The sequence below is a fragment of the Octodon degus genome, unplaced genomic scaffold (genome assembly GCF_000260255.1).
Source record: "Octodon degus isolate 3935 unplaced genomic scaffold, OctDeg1.0 scaffold00004, whole genome shotgun sequence".
Lineage (NCBI taxonomy): Eukaryota > Metazoa > Chordata > Mammalia > Rodentia > Octodontidae > Octodon > Octodon degus.
In genome coordinates, this window is record NW_004524580.1 from 29,790,258 (window position 1) to 29,814,053 (window position 23,796).

The 23,796-nt window shown below is 46.2% G+C and overlaps 1 protein-coding gene across 2 annotated transcripts in view; it reads left to right on the forward strand.

Moving 5' to 3' along the window:
• Utp20 (UTP20, small subunit processome component) overlaps window positions 1-23,796 on the forward strand; it is an 81,033-nt gene that overhangs the window by 21,469 nt on the left and 35,768 nt on the right. For both annotated transcript variants that reach the window (XM_004623841.2, XM_023716811.1), the window contains exons 17-27: window positions 260-322; window positions 1,120-1,278; window positions 4,305-4,381; window positions 6,344-6,423; window positions 6,625-6,865; window positions 10,038-10,223; window positions 13,017-13,107; window positions 14,047-14,132; window positions 14,713-14,838; window positions 19,833-19,999; window positions 22,147-22,355. In XM_004623841.2, the coding sequence (XP_004623898.1) occupies window positions 260-322; window positions 1,120-1,278; window positions 4,305-4,381; window positions 6,344-6,423; window positions 6,625-6,865; window positions 10,038-10,223; window positions 13,017-13,107; window positions 14,047-14,132; window positions 14,713-14,838; window positions 19,833-19,999; window positions 22,147-22,355 (1,485 nt within the window). The remainder of the gene's footprint in view (window positions 1-259; window positions 323-1,119; window positions 1,279-4,304; window positions 4,382-6,343; window positions 6,424-6,624; window positions 6,866-10,037; window positions 10,224-13,016; window positions 13,108-14,046; window positions 14,133-14,712; window positions 14,839-19,832; window positions 20,000-22,146; window positions 22,356-23,796) is intronic.

Below are 23,796 nucleotides of genomic sequence, written 5' to 3' on the forward strand. Positions count from 1 at the left end.
CCAGCTCTTTGCACTTACTAGAGAGGGTTTGCTAGTGTGGAGAGCCGTGATGGGGCGCCGGGCAGCGAGCATCCTCATCTGCTCCCTCATCCACGTGCCGTCTAGATGAAGTGTGGTGGGTAGAAGCAGGGGCAGGATATACGCACATGTGTCTGGCCAGATGGTGCCCTTCGTTCTGTAAAACTCGGCTCTTGCTGTAAATCAGTTTCTTCCTCCTCTTAAATTTTGCAATTTGAAATATGCCTTTTACTTTCTTTAGATTCGACTTTTGACAATAAGAATCCTGAACCATTTTGTTATCCGGCTTCCAGAATTGATGGAGGTATTTCACCTGTTTAAGTGGGTAGTTTTAAAAAAAAATACAAGTTTACATTTCTTTCCTAATTTCTTTTTTTTTTTTTTTTTTTTTTTTTGGCGGAACTGGGGATTGAACTCAGGCCCTTGCGCTTGACAGAGAAGCGCTTATTCTACTGAGCCATCGCCCTGGCCCCCCCCTTTTTTTTTTTCTTTTCTAGTTTCTGAAATGTTGTTTTTGCAGAAAATAAGCATAGTGTATAAATATCTATCATGAAATTTGATAGTTTTTTAAAATTTGTGTTACCACCACCACGGCTACTACCAAGAAGCCTCAGGTACTTGGTACATATTCTTACCCAAGTTCTGGATACACATACGTAGTTTAAACAGACATTATCCTGGGAGTTTTCCATGCCAGTCACTACTTTACCTCCTGTCTTTTGATGCCTGAGTGTATCCCACGGCTTGACATGCCTTCTGGGCCCGGGCCCCTTCTCCTGGGTCCCTTCTTCATAGTGCAGTGAGCCTCCTGCCACAGACGTCTTCCTGTAGGGACACAGTCCTGTGAGTCAGTTGTATGGTGAAGGTGTGTGTGTATGTTCTTCACTTCCATAGATGTTGCCCATCGATTTGAGTCCTTTTGAGAATCACTTTTCTGCTTGCTTTCCATTTCTGTGCCAAACACCAGGCCTGAGCAGCTCACCAAGCAGTGCTCCTTGGCTCATTTAGGACGCTCATGCCTCTGGCTGTCTGCCGTTGGACCTTGGGCACTCTTGGTGTTTCTGGCAAGCACGACCTGAGCCTCTGTGCTGTGCCCTGCAGGATGATGCGCTCTCGGAGCGGCCGTCTGCCTTCGCTGTCCTGCGCCAGGCGGAGCTCGTCCCGGCCACTGTGAGTGACTACAGGGAGAAGCTGCTTCACTTGAGGAAACTGAGGCACGACGTGGCGCACACTGCAATCCCTGAGGGGCCGCTGCAAGAGGCAAGAGCAGTGTCCGTGTTTGTTTGCTTCCTTAATTTGCATTTTGAGTCTTGACTGGAGGAGCTTATTACGTAGCTACCAAGAAAATTTGCTTTTGCACAAGGTCACTCCCCTGTTCCCAATGCTTTTGAGTTCAGTGGCCCTCCCAGGCTTTTAAACAGTAGGAATAAGGTAGTGTCTCTTTTTGAGCAGGGAAGGCATGACCCCACGACGGCAGTCCTCATTGAGTTTTATTGTTTTTCCTGAAGAAACAGGAAAGTTGCCACCTTCTGTAGTTTCCTTCACTGGGCTCAGTGCTGTGTACTGCGGGTGACAGCAGGAAGCACACACGAGTGTTGACACGTAAAGCTCCTAGCAGCTAACCTCACCGGCCTCAGACTAAGGATTTGCTTAAGGGTGCAGACCATCTCTTACCAAAACATTTGTTTTTAAACCAGTTTTGTTGTGAGACAGTTGTGAAATGCACACTTTGCCGTCACAAGTAGTTGGTGCTCTTTTTTTTTTTTTTTTTTTTTTGCCTTAAATGAGTTCACTAGATTGTATTCTATTATTTCTTGAGGGATTTAAAATCATCTGAACCCCACAGAGTAGGTTTTATTTGAAAATTCTTCATAGAATAAGTGAATGATGAAGAATTAGTCTGTGGGGCCGGGGAGATAGCTCAGTGGAATAAGCGTTTCCCTGGCAAGTGCAAGGGCCTGAGTTCATTTCCCAGTTCCGCAAAAAAAGAAAAGAAATTATTCTGTTTAGTCCTTCTTTCTTTCCCAGAGAAATACTTTGTAATTTTCTTTATTGGATTTTTTAAAAACTAAAAATTCAATGTATATTTTTGTAACAAAAGTACACAAGGATGTTTCGAAGCTCAGCAGCCTCCTAGGAAGGCAAATGCCCATTAATCACTGAAAGCAGCTGATTACGAAAAAGATGCTTCTCAAACAGGATCCATTTTGTATTGTGGTGGTCTCAGTGGCCAGCACTGTAAAAACTTGGTTTTTAAAAATCACCTAAAAGTAAAGCAGTACATCTTCTGACAAAATAACTTCGTATCAGCCTTCTTCCTCATTGTTCTCTTAGTTTGTATATCTCAAGTTTGTGTTTTGGAAGCAAATATGAATTTTACTGCTTTAAATGAAATTCAGTAATTTCAATCCAGAACACAAAAAGATGATTATTAATTATTTACTGAGTTGTTGATTATTTAAACACAGACTTTATCAGTGTCTCCTGGTTTTGCTCCTTAAAACTGTATGCCAAATTTAAAACAAAAATCCTTGGTTGCCCAGATGTGGTGGCACACACTTGTAACCCAAGCACGCGGGAAGCTGAGGCAGGAGGATCACTGCGTTCAGAGCCAGCTTGGGCTGCATAATCTGACTCAGAAAAAAAAATCCCAGGCGCTCTGCTGTCCTAGAATGTCCTGCAGCTGCATAACGCTTTGTGCTTTCGGGAATGTTATGCCGCTTTTATACATGTAGAGCTCTAGGCTCGGGCATTACAGGGCTTTACTGAAGGTTATAGACGAGCAGGTGCCTTAGAGTGGGCACTATAGTCTGTATAGCGTGGTTCTAAGTCTCGTGCTCAAAGGTGGCTATAACTGTCATTCCCAGAGGTGGAAGGTAGATTTATATAAAGTTACTTCAGCCAGTTTGCCCCGCACATAAAGGAAGGCTTCTTTAAGCCCCTTCATTTGACTTTCTGTCTCACAAAGCCCTGAGGGAGCTCTAGGTGGCAGGTGGCTGGACTTTAGGGTTCAGACAATGGCCATGATCTTCAGAGCTGGGTGCTGTTACTGTGTTCATTCACAGAGGAGGAAACTGAGGCACACAGAGCGTCATGGTCTGCCTGAGCCCTCACGGTGTGTGGCTGGCAGAATGGGGCCGCCGTGTGTGCTGCTGCCCGCTGTACCCGCCGTACCTGCCGCCTCCATGGCAGCTCAGCCAGTTCCCATCTGGAGTGCATGCAGGCTTGGATGGAGCAGACACGGGCTACATGGTGGGGCCTAGAACCAGTGATGATTGTGTTTGACCATGCTTGGTCTTCACAGTGGCTTCATGTCTGTGACTTATGCTCATCGCATCCCAGTGAGGTCAGTGGCTTTGTGTGTGGTGACAGGAGGGCTCAATGTCAGGCTCCTCACATGTGCATCCATCACAGCAGCGCCTCTTCCCTCTAAGCAGGTATCAGGTTTTCGGTGTGTGGCTGGCAGGTCCACCCAGCCCAGCGCCTGTAGGTGGAAGGCCTCAGGCAGCTTCCCTTCCAGCCGGAGCGGTGCTGCTCTGCTCTCCTATCAGTAGTGTCCTGCAGTGGAACAGGGCCGGCGCTAGAGCATGCACTCAAAGCAGTGAGGGCACTGCCCCTCTGGTGGCACTGGGGATGTGGGAGGTCACAAGCGTCTCCATATCCAGCAACTCTGGAAGCAGGAGGGTCAGTCACAAGTTCAAAGCCTGCCTTGAAGACTTAGCAAAACTGTATCTCAAAATAAAAATAGAACTGGGCATGTACCTCAGAGGTATGCTTGCCTGGCATGCACGAGTCCCAACACTTTTAACATATTTAATAAAGAAAACTTCAGCTCCTCTGTACTGACCTTTTCTGAAGTAGTTTTGGCAACTCACCCAGGTAGGGCGTGTGCCTCGCGTGTGTGAAGCCCTGGGTTCCATCCCCAGAGTACAAGAAGTGAAGCTTCTACTGCCGTTCCTTGTGTTCTCCTGGTCTCCTGGGTTATGAGCATCAGTACAGTACTGGCTGCTCAGGTCAGTGTTCGTTGAGAGTGGACATCTGGCACGACTTCGGATGCTGTTGGTTACAGTGGTTCTTCTGTTCAATTGTGGATGACGTTTTCGGAAAAGGAGGAAAGTGACTGTATGCTGAATTTTGGGTTGGTCTCTACAGCTTGTTTTCTTAAAGTGCGAGCTTCTTTCTAGACCCTAGGTTGGCCATTGGGGGCGTCTTGAGTCTCGGCACTTGCGCCCCGCGGCCTTCCTGGCTCACACCCTGCTTACTCTGTGGGTCTCCTGTGCTTGCAGGTGCCGCTCCGGTACCTGCTGGGCATGCTGTACGTCAACTTCAGCGCACTCTGGGAGCCCGTGATTGAGCTCATAAGGTAGGCTGCTTGCTCTCACTGCGCATGTCCCTGCTTGGTGTCAAAATGAGTGAGTGCCTTCGTGGGAGAGGAGGGAAGAAAAATGTGCAGTGCTTCTTCCCAGCAGCTCAGAGCTGTATGTGGGCTTCTGTGTGCCGGGAGGACTCTTTCCATACATGGCGCTTCTACGAGGTGTGCCGTGGTGCTGTCACACATTGTTACGTATTGCAGGTATTGAATCATGGTGCCATACTTTAAAAAGAAACAGCTTTTCACAGCCTTTGCTGCCAAGTGTACACCTGTGTTCAGACCTTCACTGTCCCAACACCTCTTCAGAGCCAGTCTTTTTTTTTTTTTTTTTGGTGGAACCGGAGATTGAACTCAGGCCCTTGTGCTTGCCAGAGAAGCACTTATTCCACTGAGCCATCTCCCCAGCCCCCCATGCCAAGTGTATGAAATACCTTTGCTTTTTTTTTCTGTTTGTTTTGTTTTTGTTTTTAAATGTCTTTAGTTCAGGGTGTACAGGGTCTCACTAGGTAGATCTGACTTGTAGTGATCCTCCTGTTTTCAGCCTCCCAAGTGCTGGGATTACAGGCGTGCACCACCACGCTCATTCTCACTCGCTGTCTCTGTGCACCCCAGGGGCAGGGCCAGCACAGCGGGCTGGGAATTAAACAAAATCCCTTTGTGAAGGTCCCTCTACCAGGACATGACTAGTCACAAAGAACATACAGGTGACCAGGCCTAGATGTGCTCAAAACTAACTTAAAAACGTTAGCTTTAGCTTTCCTCCAGCAAATTCAGGCATACCTATTAACACACAAGCAAAACATTTAATATTTGAAAAATATTCTGTCACAGACATTCATGTGCAGAGGGCCAGCCTGGCTTCTCATCAGGTGAGAATGTGCCACTGTGGCCCTCAGAGTCCCAGCACTAGGTCTTACCTGACAGAAAAATAAACAAGCCCCTTTCCAAATTTGAACCACGAGGGTTCAATCCCAGGTCCTGCATGCAGCACTGGCCCTGCCCCCAGAAGCGCTGAGCCTGGATCAAGTCCAGGCGTGGTGGTGCCCGCCTGTAAGCCCAGCATGGGGGAGGCTGAAAACAGGAGGATCACTACAAGTCCAGGCTGTGTGGTGAGACCCTGTACCAAATACATAAAGTGAAAAAAAAAAAATTTAACTAGTCAATCTGCCCGGTACCATCCTTGAAAACACTGCTGTAAACAAGCGCCTTCTGGCATCAGCTACGTAATTACCCTGTCAGAGGACACTGATGTGTGCGTTACCAGTAGACAAGGTCAGAAATGGCGGTTCTGCATGAGCTGGGTGCCTTGGTGGGCTCCACAGGCCTGAGCTGTGTCCCTGCTGGATATTGTCTGTGGAAAGTGTGCATTTTCTGTGTACAGTACAAAACATGCACAGTTCCTGTCTCCTGTGTTTATATATAGTTTTAGAAAATGAAAGATAAGAAGTATTTTAAAATAGAGAATATTATTGCTGGAGTGTCAATTTGAACACTTCTGTGATTCCTCTCATGTTTGTAATTAAGATCTGAATATATTTTAAAAGTACTGAATGTTTTGCCTGTATGTTAATAGAATAGGTAAACCTGAATCTGCTGGAGGAAAGCCAACATTTTAAAATTACCTTTGAGCATGTTGGTTTTTCTCTCCAAAGAAAGGTCTCCTTCCCTGTAATTTGCATGCTATATCCCATTGCTGCTGTTGTTACGCCTTTAAAAGTAGTCTTACGGGAATCTGCTTTCATTGTTTAAAATACTCCTTAGTGTTCTGTGGCTATCAAAATAATTTGTGTGTTGCAGGCATTTTCAGAAGTACCAGAAAGAGCGCAAGTTGTTTTCCAGCCCTGTGGGGAGGATCATCTAACATTTTATTTATACCTGTCACTCATTTTCTTTTTCCTGTGAAATATCACAGAGACTATACTGTGCCACGTATTTTGTGATCTTTCCTTTTAGTTCTCATGCTCATGAAATGGAAAATAAGCAATTTTGGAAAGTCTACTATGAACATCTAGAGAAAGCAGCTACCCATGCCGGTAGGTAGGGGTAAGGGAGGCTGAGAAGAGAGCTGGCTGTTCTAACTCTGTCACTGCCACTGTAATTGTGCATGACGTGGGAAATGAAATGAGAAGTCAGACAGCTTTGATAACCCTTGGTGTGGTTGGCTGGTTTCTATCTTGGGACACGCGTAGCAGTGCTAACATTCTCAGGTGCTGTCATGACCTTTTCTCTTGCAGAAAAAGAACTGCAGAGGGCCACAGATGAGGAGGAACCAGTTGGAGACACAAGTTGGGAGCTGGACCAGGAAGGAGACGTCGGCACTTTGTATCAGGAGCAGTTAGCAGTGAAGACTGACTGTCGGGAAAGGCTAGACCATACCAACTTCCGGTTTTTGCTCTGGCGGGCGCTGGCAAAATTCCCAGAGAGAGTAGAGCCTCGGTCCAGGGAGCTTTCCCCACTTTTCCTGAGGTTTATCAAGTAAGTAGTAGAAATGTGTTCCTGGTAGGATCTGAGAAAGAGGAAGTAAGAAGTATTTTTTGGCTGAGTTCTTTATACGTCTCTTACAGTTTCTGTAAGGCCCTAGCCCTGTCAGATAGCAACTGCATTAGTTTTGCTTACCACTTAATTGTATATAACCTTTGCTACTAGTAAAACTGCTCCATTTACCAAATAAGCAGGACCACACTGTTTGCTCATTGTACGCAGGCCTTATTATGCCTGCTTTTCTGTTCACTGCCTGGGAGTACACAGTGTTTTCCAGGAGCCCAACCCCAACTACTCCTTCGAGCCTCTTGTTATTTCTGCAGTGCTGAGGGATGTGTGTGCTCTGAAAGAACAAGAGCTCCCAGAGCAGTGTCTGGGTAGACATGCTGCATGGGTGGGAGTCCATCTGCTCTGAACCCCAGCCTTGGGCACCGAGGTGTGCAGGACAGAACCACCCTGTCAGTAAGATGAGCATTTGTCCAAAATACTTGATTATGTGGGAAAACTACTACGGGATTGGTGTAAGTAGCTCATATGCCACAGCGTGCCTGGCTTGGTAAGGAATGAGAGCTTGGAGGGGAGGTGGGAAAGGGTACAAATCTGAGCAGTCTGCACTGTGGCCTCCGAGTGTTGGCCGAGGACCATGGCCCCTCTTGTCAGTAAGATGGGAGGTTTTGGGGAACTTACCCAGGGTGGCGGGACTAGCTTTAAGGGGTTCGCTGGCTGTCGTGCTGTGAACAGACTATGTCAAACATTTTTTGATATGTTTATTGGCCATGTTTAATTCTTCTGAGAACTATCTGTTTCACTTGCCTATTCCTAGATTGTGTCTTTTATTTTGGGGGCATCTAATAATCTAATATTAGTCCTCTGTGCAGGGAATAGCTCGCAAAAAATTTTCCCCATTCTGTAGGTTGTCTCTTTACTCTTCATTTTTTTTTTTTTTTTTTTTTTGGTGGAGCCAGGGATTGAACTCAGGCCCTTGCACTTGCCAGGCAAGTGCTTATTCTACTGAGCCATCTCCCCGGCCTGCTCTTTACTCTTTGGGTTGCTGCCTTTGCTATGCAGAAGCTTTATAATTTGATATGATCCCACTTGTTGACCCTTGCTATTACTTCTTGTGTGGGACACACAGAAATTCTTACTCTGTCTAAGCGGAATCTGGTGCCATGCCCAGCCTTTCCTGTGCCCCGCTGGGATCCATTCTATTCCCAACTTGCGTGAGATCAGCTTTCTAGGGTGGACATAGGTGAGATCTTGGGGTTTAGGTCTTTCTGTGTCTGATTTCATTACACTTAACATAATGACATCCAGTCCCATCCGTGTTGTTAAAATGCCAGGATTTTATTTCTTGATGGCTAAGTGACACTGTTGTGTGGATGTACCACAGTTTGTCTGTTTGTTTGTTTCTTTCTTTCTTTTAATATATTTAATACAAAGTCTACAGAGTCTCACTACACAGTTTGGACTTGTAGCAATCCTCCTGTTTTTCAGCCTCCCAAGCGCTGGGATTACAGGCATGTGCCACCACGCCGTCTCATACCGGTTTCTTTACACGTTCATCAGCAATTAGGCCGTGTCTGTTTCTTGGCTGTGGTCTGTTTCTTTTCTTTCCGTGTGTGATTCAGTTTGCAGTACATAATGCGTATGTTCCTCATCAGGAAAGTGCACATGCACATGCATCTTGATCCTTTCGCTTCCCTTTCACTCTTGGCTTTTGTGACCAGTGCTGCAGTTAACACTGGACTGAGAGGTCCCTTCAGGGCTGCCTTCCTTCCTTTGGCTGTGTACCCAGCAGCGGGGTCACCAGATCATGTGGCACTAGTTCTACTCTGAAGTTTTTAGGAACATCCACGTGGCTGTGCTGATTTACAGTGCCCCTCGAGGAGGTGCGTAGGTTCTCCTCCTCCACGGCCTTGTCCGCGCTGGCTGCCTTCTGTCTTTCTGGTAATGGTCATGCTCTCTAGACTGAAGTGACCTTATGGGGTTCTGACTGACATGTCCCTAAGTGTTTTTCATAGACTTATTTGCCATCTGTATCTTCTTTTGAGGAGTGTCTCTTTAGAGAAATGTCTGTTGCCTATTTTTTATACACTCGTGACCCCAGCACTTGGGAGGCTGGGGCAGGATTGTTGCAAGTTTAAAATCAGCCTGGACTACAAAGTTAGAAGACCAGCCTGAACTGCATAGCAAGAACCTGTCTCAAAAAGACAAAAAATAAAAAATTATTTGGGGGTTCTTTTGCTATAGTTTTTGGTTCCTCATGTATGTAGGTACTACTCCTTGTCAGATGCATGGCTTGAAAACATTTTCTCCCATTCTGTATAGTGTCTCTTCACTCGGTCAGTTATTTTTCTGTTCAGAAGCTTTTTACTTTGATGTAATCCTGTTCTTGCTTTCACTTGCTATGCTTTTGGGGTCTTGTCAGAAAATCTTTGCCCATTCCAGTGTCCTCAGTCATTTCCCTTCTGGTTTTATAGTTTTTAATCCATTTTGAGTTGACCTTTGTAACTGGTAGACAGGTGTCTAGTGTCAGTCCTCCGCCTGTGGATATCCCTGTGCTCAGCGCCATTTATTGGTAGTATTTGCTTCTCCCCAGTGCATGTTCTTACACCTTTGCTGGAAATCAGTTTTAGTCATTGGTGCGCGGGTTTCCTCCAGGATCTCTGTGCTGCTCCTTTTGTCTGTGAGTCTGCTGAGATACCAACACAAGTGCTTCACAATAGATTTTGAAGATAATACAATGCCTCTGGCTATGTACTGTTTTGGCCTCGCTCACTTAGGGTATTTGGGGCTATGACATTGTCTTTCAAAGTCAGTTATAAAGTAGAAGGTATCTGGAGGGAAGTGATGGCATGGGCGTAATACTATAATCTTTTACAGTAATCCATCCTAAGCCATTCAGGTTCCAGACACAGACTGATTTCAGTTTGGTCTAAAATAGACACCTTAAATATTCTCAGTGGTGTACGCATGGAAAGGGCTGTCTCTCACAGCTGGTGATTAACTTGTCCATGAGGAACCCAGTGAAGAATAGCCTTATAGGAGCTTGACTTGGGTGCCTCTTGTGTGGTTGTGGTTGTGGTCTGTGTCACAGACTCGGTCTCACAGACTCAGGACCTCTGAGGTAAGCGTATTTTCCTCACCTATGTCTCTCCCACTGCAGCAATGAGTATTACCCAGCAGATCTACAGGTGGCCCCAACCCAGGATCTGCGGAAGAAGGGAAGCGGGGTAGTCACAGAGGAGGCAGAAGAGGAGCCCACTGCTGGAGATGAGGAGGGTTTGGAGGAAGAGGCAGACCCCCCAGTGGAGCCCCCCCAAAAGAAAAAGACTCGGAGAGCGGCAGCAAAGTGAGTTCATCATTCCCAGATGATCACAAACCTTCAGTTGTGGCTAAGTTGTGGGCTGTGAGAAGGGATGAAGAGGCTGTGGCACCCATGCGGTTCCTGAGCCTGGACTGGTCTCACTGCAGCCAGGGCCGCAGCTGTCAGAGGCCTGGAAGCCAGATCCTCAGTCTGCATCTGCCTGCCTGCCTGCCTGCCTGCCTCCCTCTGCTGTGTGTCACACCCGTGTCCTGGGAGCTGGGGGTTCCAGCCACCTGCCTCTTAATCATTAATCTTTCTGTTGGGACACAGGTTGGAATTGAGAGCTTTGGAGGGAGCTTTTCAGTGCAGTTTCTTTGTAAGAAGAGCACTGTGGGGCCCAGGGTGCATGGATCTTGCGATGCCAGCTCACTTCCACTGCCACAGGCCGGCACTTCGCTGTGTGCTGGGGGCCTCATAAGAGAACATGATTTTCCTGGAAATTAAGCACGTCAGCACTTTTACTCTGCCTTTTGATTTGTTTCCTACAAGTTATTTTTTGTTATTTGTTTCCTACTGGTTACTTTTTTCTTATGCTATTATACACTCTTATTCTTTTGGTTATTAATTTACCTCAATAGTTATAAAACCTATTCAATTCCCAGTACCACATCTTGCTGGCCTCTGAGACTGGGTGTGGCGGCACACATCCATAATCACAGCCCTGGGGAGGCTGGAAACAAGAGGATCACTATGAGTCCAAGCTGTGTAGTGAGACCCTATACCAAATACATTAGAATAAATAAATAGTTATAAACCTAAAAAAGGAGCAATCTTGCCTTCAGGAGTTATTTCAAGTTCTCTGAAGGATCTCTGAGTTTAAATTTTCTGGTCAATCACTTACTGGTTCATCCCAGTGGCAGCTGCGTCGGCCGCCCTTTGCTAAATACGAGCTTGAGGCATGAATTGCACATAGCCCCTGCAAGGTCGGGTCGCAGTCCAGCAAAGGCCCACCACAGTGGTGCCATAGGAGAAGAAGGAGCACAGGGAAGAATCACTTATATTCACCACCTACACCACGGAAGACTCTGTATGTGGAGAGGACAGCTCTGATGCTGCACGGTGCAAGTTTGCCCAGAAAGGGATTTGCCAACAGATGAGATAGTGTGAAAACACAGCCAGGCAAGGGCATGGCTGGGCTGCCGCTTATGCCAAGACCACTCATGTCCTCACCGCTCATTGTCTTGCGTTTAACCCTTCATGACTCCCACACAAGTCAGAAACTCTGCCAATTCGGTCATCCATGGGCTAGGGTCGTAGCTCAGTGGTGGAGCCCTTACTGTCATGGGAGACACCCTCGTTTGATCCACGCACTGTCAAAAAGGAAAAAAGAATTCAGTGCATGTGTTAATTCATTAGTCTCCCTGCCCCCCATACCCACACCTAGAGAATTGCAACCAAATGCTATCACTGAACCTGGGGCTATGTTGGCAGTCCATCCTCGATGCCATCTCAGTACCTCGTGTGCTTAGCCTGGGTTTATAACCTCATGAAACAGCCCACCTGGCTGAAACAGCCTGCTTAGCAAGCTTTTGCTGAGAACATGTGGATTAGTGCCTGTTCTCTGACTCTTTGGGGTCACGTGATGCATATAAAAGTATTACTGAATGTTAGAGCAAGGAATGGCTTCTTCAGTAGAAAATGTGAAAGTTCTTTGTAGAGCTGCAGGCTGTTTATCTTCCTTGTGTCTGATGAGGTCGGGCTGCCAGCCTGTCTGCTCTACTTTAACCACAGGGCAGGCGCTGTTTCACTCGCTTATGCACAGAAGTGGAGAAACGCGATGGCACACTTAGGAGGAGCCACAGTGAACACTTCTGTTTCTTACTAGTTGTCTGTGTCTGCAGGACATCATGGGCGTGTTTCCTGCACATAGCACATCTCAACTTCCACTTATTTATTTATTTATTTATTTGCAGTACCGGGGATTGAACTCAGGACCTTGAGCTTGCCAGGCAAGCGCTTATTCTACTGAGCCATCTCCCCAGCCCCCTCAACTTTCTTCTAATCCTCGCAGAAGGCATGGGTGCTTCATCCTTCTGAAGGAAGTGGTTCCCCAAAGGCCCACATGTAGCTTGGCTTCTTCCACTCTCTGCTTCTGTCCTGACATGAAACAGGCAAATAACAGCTCTTAAGTCTTAGCCATATTCATTCAGAGCCCCCTTAGGGTCCTAATACACGCACCTCCCAGAGTACATGACGAGCGAAGGGTGTTGCAGGTATCTGTACAGCCTCCCAGAGTCTGTGGACTAGCAGAGTAAATGCATTTGGCTCACTCTGCGGATGGTCAGTGGATGGTGTCATTTGCTGTGAACATTCCCATCTTCCTGGTCAACTTCAAACCACAGAAAGCAGCCCTGCTGAGATAAAGGATCCATTGTGATCTCATGTTGGACCGAGGTTGTCTGACTTCAGTGTTTGTGTTACATGCAGGTGAGGAGGAACTCTCTGCCACTTCGCTGCCTGCTGGACAGGAAATAATTAGACAAGAAATGACTGGCAGAGTCCTCTGTGCTCAACTTTGGAATGCAGTTTTAATTGCTTGCTTTGTAATTTTGGCTTAAACTATTCTAAGCGCATCCTGAGGATTTTCTGTGTGGGGAGCCAGGACTGCAGGGAGAGACCTGCCTATGACTGGGAATTTCTGGAGAGGAATTTCCTAAATGTAAATTAGTTTGTGTAATGAACAGTGAAACTTAGACCAACTGTTTGGAATACTGATCAGAAGAATAACATTGTAGCTTTATTCTTTAATTCCATAATCTTCATTTTGTTTTTGTTTAGGCAGTTAATTGCTCATCTGCAAGTTTTCTCTAAATTTTCAAATCCACGGGCTTTATATCTAGAATCTAAATTATATGAGTTGTATCTTCAGGTAAGTAAAAGAAATTTTTGGCATTACAATTCCTGTGAGATTTTACTCTTATCTTTTTCTTTTTTTTTTTTTTTTTTTTTTTTTTTTTTTGTCAAAGTAACATACAGGTTTCAATGTTCAGTGAATCAAGGGGGGCATGTCTATATGTTAGTATTTAAATCAGTACACATATTTTTCATTATCTTGAGAAATAATTTAGGCAGCATTAGTTTATTGAATGTTGTCATAAGAATCAGCGCTCGGAAGAGAATGGGCTGCTTTTCCCTTTTAGTGAATTCAGCCTCTGTGGAGGATTTGGGCTTCAGTTTCTGTTAGATACACAAAAATTCTTACAGTGGTGGAACAGCTGTCTGTCACAGCTGCAGTATATGACCCTGAATTCAGAAGGCTGCAGGAAAAAAGGTGAATGTCAGAAGCAGAATAAGGATTGAATATCGTTCTAAATTAACCTGGAGAAAGGAAGTTTTCTATTTTCATTAAAAGTTTTTTTAGAATGAATGATCATTTGGGCAGAATTACCTTTGTCCTGCCTGGCATTCGCAGAGACAGTGTTTGTAAAGCCTGAGCTCCAACATCTGTCGTGCCTGGGAGCAGCCCTCTTCTGCAGTCACTCATCAGAAGCCTCCGCCCGGTTTCCTTGGGCGTCTTGCCCGTGCTGTTGGCTTTTCAGCGCGGAGGCTTCCTCAGCGTGTGGCTGACCCCTCTGGTTTGCATCCACATTCACAGAGAACTGGATCAAGATTTGTTCCAGTTTTTCTTTTCACATATTCTGTTCATCCTTCTTTGACTCCAGGAAAATGTAAGGCTGTTATCCAGCTTCAACTCTACCTTGACTCAAATTTAGATTTTAGTAAATCTAGTTCAGTATAGTGACATGTAAATTTCTATCCTGTTGTATATGTTACTTTGTTAATTTATTCTGTCAAACATGCTTCCTAGCTATTGCTACACCAAGATCAAACAGTGCAGAAGATTACCTTGGATTGCATAATGACATACAAGCATCCTCACATCCTTCCTTACAGGTATATGTTACTTGAAGCTACAGAAATGTTCTTTCTTTGGGTGATTTTTATCTTTTTACATAGTTACCCTTTTTAAAATAATTTCCTATATGGCTAAGAAATTTCCCTCTCTTGTAAGGTAATCATTCATAATGCTATTTTGAGACATTTCAAAACAAAGTGTATTTGTTAAAGAGTTGTTCTCCATAAATCCTAAAGTAGAAGAGGGAACATTAATTTTAAAATGTATGTTGTGAAAGTTAGTATCATTTCTTTCTTTTGTTAACATAATGCTAGAAAATCTTATTTAGGGAATTCTCTGTGAACTAAAGAACTTTTGTATTGTGCTTTTTTCCTCATGCATGTGTATCATTGTTTTAAATGGCTCAATTATGGGCTAAATCCCTTCTGGTCCATTTAACCTTTGGCAACTTGAAGGCCCTTCAGTGAGGGCCTGCCACACTTGTCCCAAGTGTCGGCCACGATGTGAACTGCTCCGTGTCCTAGCTCAGCCGTGCGCACCACTGTGCCACACTGCTCCTGCGTGTTCACAAAGCGTGTCGGCTTGAGCGATGACCTGTGCTGTATTTTGCTTTTAAAGGGAAAACCTTCAAAGGTTACTCGATGACAAAACCTTTAAGGAAGAGATAGTGCATTTCAGCATTTCAGAAGATAACACTGTCGTGAAACCCGCCCACCGAGCAGAACTGCTTCCTATTCTGATGAGGTATTTTTACTGTTAAGTAACTGACTTTGTGTGTGTGTGTGTGTGTGTGTGTGTGTGTGGCCAGCTCAGCCCACCAGGGGGCGGGGCCGGCTGGCATGTGGTGCTGAGGGACTGAACCGCGGTCCCTGGGCCTTGCTAAGCTTGTTCCAAGTAGGCGCTCTAGACCACTGAGCCATCTCACCAGCCCCAAGTAACTGACTTTTTAAGGAAAGTTGCAGACACAGTTGTAAGTATAACATGATGACAATTTTCGGCTTCACTTTAGTGGAAATAATTCATTTCATAGCGAGGTATCATGTGATGCTTAGCAGTGGTGCTACTTCATAAATTATAAATGGTGAGACACAAAGATGACCTGTGAATGATGCTGAGCAGAAACATGGATCGTGCGTGTTTCTGCTCACTAGCTCAGGAGTGATGGGAGTTGGGAAGATGAAGAGCCCTTTGCTGCCCGCCAGCCTGGAATGCCTTGTTCTACTTTGGGGCAGGTCTTGCAGGCCGTGGGGCTGCATTGCACTGTAACAGGCAGTAATTGGATCAGGTATGCCATGTCCACACGACTCTGATCAGGGGTGCTTTTTGTCCTATTTTTAGCCAGCATGCAGATGTTTGCTATAATAGACATAAAAATATTTGAATAAGTGGATATATAAAATTACCATTACTAGTGGATATGAAACAATAGAAGTAGAATACAAAAACTGGTTTATCCAAACACTCAAAAATAATCACTGTTGACTTTATGATCTGTCAAACAATTATAAAATATAAATGTCAGGATGCCAATAATACGTTTTAACTCTCTAAAAGTAGATCCCAAGGGCTGGCAAGATAGCTCAGTGGACTGAGCGCCTACTTAGGCAAGCATAGGGGCCGGGGTTTGATCCCCAGCACCACTTGCTGTGCTGACCCCTCCCGGGGTGCACCGTTATTAAAGTAGACCTCAGATGGTTACATGAAGCCCAGGGTAAATACCAGCTACTGAAAACCATTTGAGGGCCAAAGAGATAGCTCAGTAAAATAAGCACTTGCCTGGCAAGCACAAGGTCCTGAGTTCAATCCCGGGTACTGTAAAAAGAAAAAACATTTGAGTGCACATATGCACTCTAAAAAATAATTGCAGTCATAATGCATAAAATATTTTATGACTTTTTTCTCCAAAATATAAGAACTGATTAAAAAATACAATGCAGTATTATTGAAGTAAAAAGATTATGGTAAAAGACATATTTCCATTAATCCTCAGAAAACTCCCTCTTTCTTTGAACAGACTTATCCCATTGTCTTTGCCACTTTCTGAAGCAACTCTGGAAGTCCTTTTGTCACAGGGACTTTTTAAGGTGTGATCAAAATTATGGTGCCTGCTGCTTAGGTGGATGCAGGGGCTGGGGGTTCGATCCCCAGCCTGCCGTGCCGGCCCCACCCCCAGGGCATGCTGAGACAGTGATTGAGACTGGGTGTGGTGGCGGATGCCTGTAATCCCAGCTCTTGGGAAGCTGAAAAACAGGAAGGATCACTACTAGTCCAAACTGTAGTGAGACCCTGTTGACCCTGTACGAAATACATTTAAAGAAAAATTACGGTGACTGCTGCCACCATGTGCCGTCCTACAGGAGGGCAAGGCAGCTGTGACTAGGCACCCTGCATCCTCCTCCACTTCTTGCAAGTCAGGATGACTGCACAGGGCAATTGTGTGGATTGAGCGGGGACAGTGAGGGCGCCATGGCAGCGCAGCTTGAGAAGCGCGCACAGAAGAGGACGCAGAACAGGCGGCAGGTGCGGTGGGGGGGATCCCTGGCCATGTGTCTTTTTTTTTATATCATGAGATATTTCAGAATATGATCATTCATGATATAGGAACACTATAATTAACCAAGTCCCCTCTTCTGAGCATTTTGCTTGTCTCTAGTGTTTGTTAACTTTGTTGTTTGCAAAGTAGATACGTTCATTATCTATGAATCTTTGACCAGTGTATTAGAATGTTTTTTGGGGGGTCCGGGGTGATGGCTCAGTAGATTAAGCGCTTCCCTGCCAAGTGCAAGGGCCCGAGTTCAATCCCCGGTTCCGCCAACCGAGGAACTTTTTACCGTTTTACTTTTGTAGGTATATGTTTATTATTATCGATTCTTCATTTTTCTTCATGACTTATTTCTATTAAATAAGTTATTTCTTTCTTTAAAAAGTTGGTCGGGGATGTAGCTCAGCAGCACAGCATCCGCCTGGCAAGTGTGAGGCCATGGCTTGATTTCCAGTACTCTCAAAAAATTTAAATTTAAGCAAGTATGATGGCATGCCTGTAATCCCAGGACTCTGGAGGCTGATGCAGGAGGATCACTGCCAGTTAGAGCCCAGCCTAGTTACATAGTTCAAGGCCAACCTGGACTACATAGTGAGAAACCCCTCCCCCAAAAAAGTTAGATTTATCCAGGCATAGTGCCACAAGCACCCAGTTACTTGGGCTGAGTCAGGAGGACTGCACATTCTAGTTTATCCTGAGCAACTTAATGAGACTCGCTCAAAATAAAAAATGAAAAAGGACTCAGAATGTGACCGAGTGGTAGAGCACTTGCCTTGAATGTGGGAGGCCCTAGGTTCACCCCAGGACCACAAAAAAGAAAAGGTACAGTTTGATACGTAAAATCAGTTCTTAATGGGAAAATTGACCGCTTTAATTTTTTGGTATATAATTACTGTTCAAAATTAGGTTCTTATGACTGACGAGATAACTCAGCAGACTAAGTGCCTGCTTTGGCAAGTGCAGGGACCAGAGTTTGATTCCCAGCCGTGCATGCCTTGGCAGCCCCACTCCCAGGGCACACTGAGATGACAGCTGAGTCCAGATGTGGTGGTGCACACCTGTAATCCCAGCACTGGGGAGGCTGAAAACAGGAGGATCACTATGAGTCTAAGCTTCCTAGTGAGACCCTGTACCAAATTCATAAAATGAAAAAAAACCTAGGTTCTTTATTCTAGCAGTTTTCTCATTTTGACCTGATCTCTGATGATGTCTCTGTAGACATGTAGAATAGCAAGTGGTGTTTACTGTTTCTGCTGCCAGTCATGCAGAGACTGTGGAAAGCTGAACCTCTGCCTGCCTGCCCCCTGCCTTTCCAGGGCCAGGTCCTGCGGTCATTACTGCAGAGTGCTTGCTACTTTGTGGTGGAGGTGGATCGTGCTGCATAGCTTCACATTTTTAGGGGACTGCACCATCACAGGTGCCTTCCTGACTTCTTTGTGTGAAAAGCGTGTCTTGCCCTGTCTGCTTGCTGGCCTGTCCCGCCTTGCTTTCCTACAGTACTTATCCAGCACAGTCTTTTCTTGTTTCTCCTTTGCTCCGCAGCTAGTGAGCTGTGGCCCTTGATAAACCCTAGTAGGGACAGTTCTGTGTTCTCTCATGGTGTGCAACCCCTTGTTCTGCTTACTGAGCTCCCTCTAGGGTGACTGCTGGTGGCACTGAGTCCTCCGCCCTGAGGCGCAGCTCTGACCGTGTGCTCCGTGGTGGGCAGGTTGCTGCAGTCCCCAAGGCGGCATCTCAGCTCTGTGGCATTTCTTCTGACCAGCCAGGAGCAGGGGTGGGTACACTGCCTGTCTTAGAATAGTGGCACCAGGTGACACAGCCACCCCTCACTGCCACATAGTTGGGGTTAAAATCACTCTAACCCCAGCCCCACAGGAGCACTCTGTGAGAGCTGCACCTCAGCGGGAAACTGGACACGGGGCCGGGACAGGGCCTCCGCCCCAGGCTGCGTGCACGGCCCTTTTGTTGTTTGTTTGAGAGAGTCTAGCTAAGTTGCCTGGGTGGGCTTGAACTTGTGATCCTCCTGCCTCAGCCTTCCAGAGTACTGGGATTACAGGTGTGCAGACCACACCCTGCTCTATTTTGATTTCTAATACACAACAGGTAAAATTCACATACATAAGAGTTCTTTGGGGGCTTCATTAATAATATAAAGGGGTCCTACATATCAAAAAGCCTGAAAAACAATGTCTTTAAAATTTTGAATGTTGAGTCAGTGCTTTGTGTGCTATTAAGGAAGTAACTTTGTATTACTAGGTTATTTCAGATTTCACCAGTAGTGGATATTGAAGTGAAACTGAGTGTGCAATAGTGAGACTGGCTTATCGGGCATGAATGAAACAGACCTACTCCCTTTGCCCATAAGCCCTTGATATATGCTCATCTCCTGGGCCACTGGCTGTTGCATTTCCTGGGTAATTCTTCTTTTGATTTTAATGCAGCACTGTTGTTTCAATTCATTATTTATTTATTTATTTGGTAGCAGGAATCAAACTCAGAACTTTGCGCTCGCTAGGCAAGCATGCTGTGCCACTGAGCTATAGCCCCGGCCTGCTGTTGTTTCAGTTTTTATAAGCAAAACTAGTGTATATAGTTTTATGGATTTTGTTCATTAACCCTTCTCAGAATTAAGTGTTCCATCTTCATTAACAAAGCAAGTTTTATTTCCTTCTTTCTGTCTACTATGACATTGTAACATGGTTTTAGTTTTTTCTTTGGAATTTTAGAATCTCACCTGTAAAACTGTGCTGTTTTCCAGCAGCCGTTGGCCTTTTGAGGCTTCTTTCTCCGCACGTTTCTTCTGCTTGCTTACATGTTTTCCCAGCTCTTGACATCATGGCAATTTCCTTACTTGCTCATTGTTTTAGTAACTTCATTTCCTCTTGGTTTCTGAATTCCCATTTTCACTTTTTCTGGGTTGAGTTTACATTTGGCTATTTTATTACTTTATTCCCACACAAAGAAAAGCTTTGTGACCTTTGTCTGTGTTCTTCCTGCTTCCTTTTAGGCAAGCTTTACTGTTTTTGTAAATACATGTGGTACCGCATGTCGGTGTTCGTTCTTCCTTGTTTTAGGATGTAGCCCTTGTATAACCAGCTGGTGAGTTGCTCTGACAGCCTCTGAGGGAAACAGAATGACTAGTGCTGTGCTCTAGGATGAGGGCACAGCCCCACAGCAGTGTTCTCCTGACTTTCAGAATTCTGTACGGGCGAATGAAGAACAAGACTGGGAGTAAAACCCAGGGCAAGTCCGCCTCGGGCACCCGCACGGCCCTGGTCCTGCGCTTCCTCGCGGGGTCTGAGCCTCAGGAGGTCGAGATCTTCCTAGACCTGCTGTCGGAGCCTGTGAAGCACCTCAAGAATGGTAACTGCCCATGTGTCCCACAGTCTGTCCTCCTGGCCTGAGTGACTGTCCCTGGCTGAAGCACAGAGTTAGGTGACCTTGCACTTGACCCCAGGAGTCCCAGACCCTGTCACTTAGGAGAGTGTGCTTTTCCCATTCTGCATGTAGGCCATTTGGGAAGCGGAGACCACCTTCTCTAAATACGAAGCATGGTTTCTCCTAGGAACCTGAAGCCACACTGCAGAATCGGTCTGTTGCACTGGTCTCTCCACGGGGTCGCTGACCATTGTGCAGCTCAGGCTCCGTGTTGAGGTGGCAGCAGAGAAGTGAGTGTTGCAGCCTCAGCCCTCAGCTGCCTGTGGAGTGGATGTTGTGCATGTGCAGTGAGCTGGGTGCTCTGCAGCACAAGGCGCTGTGGCCAGAGACACTGGTGGATGCTGGCTGAGGGCCCCTTTCCACCTGATGTTACAGTAGGCCCCTGTGCACACAGCTTGGTGACCCTTACACAGCCACATGGGCTGTCACTGTGTGAGTGTCCCTACTTTACAAATGAAAACACTGTTGGAACGGTACTGGCAGTTGCTAGAGTTGGGATTCAAACCTAATCCTTTCTGACTGTAAAAACTTTTGCTCTGAGCCAAGCTTGGTGGGCATATGCCTGTAATTCTTGCACTCAGGGAGGCTGAGGCAGGAGGGTTGCATATGCACGCCCAGCCTAAGCAACCTAGTAACTTAGTGAAACCCTGCCTAAAGAAAACATTACAGCCTGGCTGGGATGTAGCTCGGGTGCTAACGAATTCCGTATTTTTTCTACAATGATAGGCCCACCAGGCCAACGGGTTTTCATCTATATAATGCTGCCCGTGAAGGAGGTTGGCTGTAATGAACACGAATATTTTTGTCCAGTATATAACCTCCAATCTGGGGGGCTAGATACAGTCCTAGATGGGCCAGTTAGGTGTATGGACTAGGAGGCTCATGGTCTCCTTACGAATGGTTTATGTAAAACTTAAAGCTAGCTATGACTGGAAATGTCTGTAGTCTCAGCTACCACAGAGGCTGAGCCGGAAGATCACTTCAACACATGAGTTTGAAACTGTCTATAATGAGACTGTCTTAAGAAAGAGAGAGTGATTAAAGAGGAAATTAAAGCCAGGTATGGTGGTACATGCGCGTAATACTTGTGCTCTGAGAGGGTGAGGCAGGAGAATCACAAGTGTGAGCCCAGCCTGGGCCACTTACCTGTCTTGAAATACATAATAGAAAAAGGGGTGGGCATGTAGCTCAGCAAAAGCCCTAGTTTCAATCCTTGGTCCTGCAGAAAACAAGCAGAACAATAACAAATGAAGCAGTAACAGCTCAGATCTTTTCCAGTAAATTCTGAAATCAATATTGTGGGAGGTTATTGTTTTGTTTTTTCCATTAGGGACTTGCTTTATTTATTAACCAAAGAGCACCAGAGAAATAAAACTGGTTTGTTGTTTTTTTTGTTTGTTTTTGTTTTTGTTTTTATATTTTTAGGGAAGGGCCTACAGGGTGTTCAGGGTCTCACTACTAGATCAGACTCATAGTGATTCGCCTGTTTACGTGCTCTCCAGAGCTGGGATTACAGGTGCGCACCACCACGCCAGTCTCAACATTTTAGTTCTCAGCTCATACAGCAAGGCATTTTCTGTGACTCTTCGGTGCCCAGCATAGCGCTGTGCCTGAGCTGCCCAAAGGAAAGACTGTGGAGCTCCGTCTTCTGTGGCCATGAAATGAGATCGCTCTTCTGTGGTTTGTTGTTTGTTTTTTTTTTTGTTTTTTTTTTTTTTTTTCTTTTTTCTTCGGAACCAGGGATTGAACTCAGGCCCTTGCGCTTGCCAGGGAAGCGCTTATTCCACCGAGAGCCATGTCCCCAGCCCCATGAAATGAAAGTGGAACAGAAAGGCTTAGAGGCCTGTGACAGGCTTCTTACCCCATTCTTCAGTTTCCTCGTCTGCAAGGGCATATGGTGCTGGACACTGCCCTCTCAGTGCCGAGCGGCGAAGCACCAGGAGATGTGCAATGCGGAGGGTCTGTGATCCCCTCCAAGCCTCATCCACGGTCGCAGACCTGCCCTGCAAGGGCATCTGCAGGAAACCATGACCCCAGCGCCTCACTGTGCCCTTCTCACCTTCTGCTCACAGGAGAGTGTAATGCCGCCGTCCTACGAGCCATCGAAGACCTGGATCTGTCCCGAGTCCTCCCGTTGGGCCGTCAACACGGTGTCTTGAACAGCCTGGAGATCGTGCTGAGGAACATCAGCCACCTCATCAGCACCTACTTACCAAAGATCCTGCAGATCCTGCTGTGCATGACGGCCACCGCCTCACATGCCCTCAACCAGCGGGAAAAGGTAGGCCTTTCTGCCTGCCCTTGTCAGCTGAGGACGCCACTCTCTTGGGGACGGTGAGGCCTCCCCATGTGATCCTGTGGAGGTGTCTGAGTGAAACAGCCTTCCATGTGACAGGAGTCTTCATCCTTCTGCTTAGGTATCACTAGAAAAGGTAGACTGTGTTACGTAAGTACCTTGGGCTAATGGACTGTGTCACTGGCTCTCCTTAAGTGTATATTGTAAAAAGGAAATGTATGTGTACCTGCTCCTCACAGTAGATGTAGTCATTATGTATGTACTGAAAACATGAGCCACTGAAACTTTAAAATCTAAAAGGAGGCGAGACTGGGCAGCACATTTGTTTCATACATCCCTCAGAATTGCTTAGATTTCTATCCCAAGAGCCTAGAGATGCGGGCTGTCTTCACCTCTCCCTTGTGGGTGCTGGGCCGTGAGGGAGCGCTCCAGCCAGCACCCTGCTGAGACCAGGCGGGCAGCTCTGCCAAGGGGAAGTCATTGTGTTCGTGGTGGTATGGGCGGTCAGGGCCAGCCTGGGAGGTGCTCCAGCCCTCTGTGCTTATGCCCTCCCAAGACAAATGAATTTCTCTTTGTGGAACAAGAGCTTAAGAGCATAGAAAGAATTATGTAAGTTTTAGTTTATTTATCAACATGTTCAGTTGTTTAACCGAAGTTTTTCACAGCCTATGTGAGTAAATATTTCCAGGAGTCTCGGGACATCGTCTACACCTCGTGTCTTAGGGGAACCTGACCTAAGATCCCGACTCATTCCAGCTGGTGACCCTCATTCATGACAGATGGACACAATTTCCATCTTGTTTGGACTTGTTTGGTTCTCTTTGTGGGTCTGAGTGAGCTGGCTTAGAGATAGCTGTGCAGAGTGGAAGCTTTAGGTTGCTTTGGGTGCCGTGCGAGGATGTGATGAAGTAAGTGAGCGGGCAGAGTCCCCAGGGCGGGAGCAGCCAGAGCTCGGAGTGTGGGAAGCTCAGGCGGGGTGGGCAGGTGCCCGGGCTTTTAGGCAGCAGAGTACCTCAAAACTGTCAGACCTGGAGACTGCAGTGGAATTAAGGTGGCTGGTGCTCAGGGCTTCCCCTCCACATGCTCAGTAGGCGGCCTGCGAGGAGGTGAATGGGGCCTGATGCAATGCCCATCCAAGGCCACAGATGCAGGCACCTGAGTTGAATCCCCAGTTCCACCAAAAAAAAAAAAATTTGCTGTTGATGCGGACCCACTCCAGCTTCTGTGCCTCTAAATAGGCAAGTCCTAATAGTAGTTTCATGTTTGGAGTGCCTGTCATTCTGGTCTTCTGAATACAGGCTACTTGTCATGACATGCCAGTTGCTGCTATGCTATCTCTCTGGTAGATGGTTGTTCAAAAAGAAGGGGGTGGTGAATGAAAGCAAGAGACAGGAAAAAGAATATTGTGGGACTGTCCTGCTTCAAG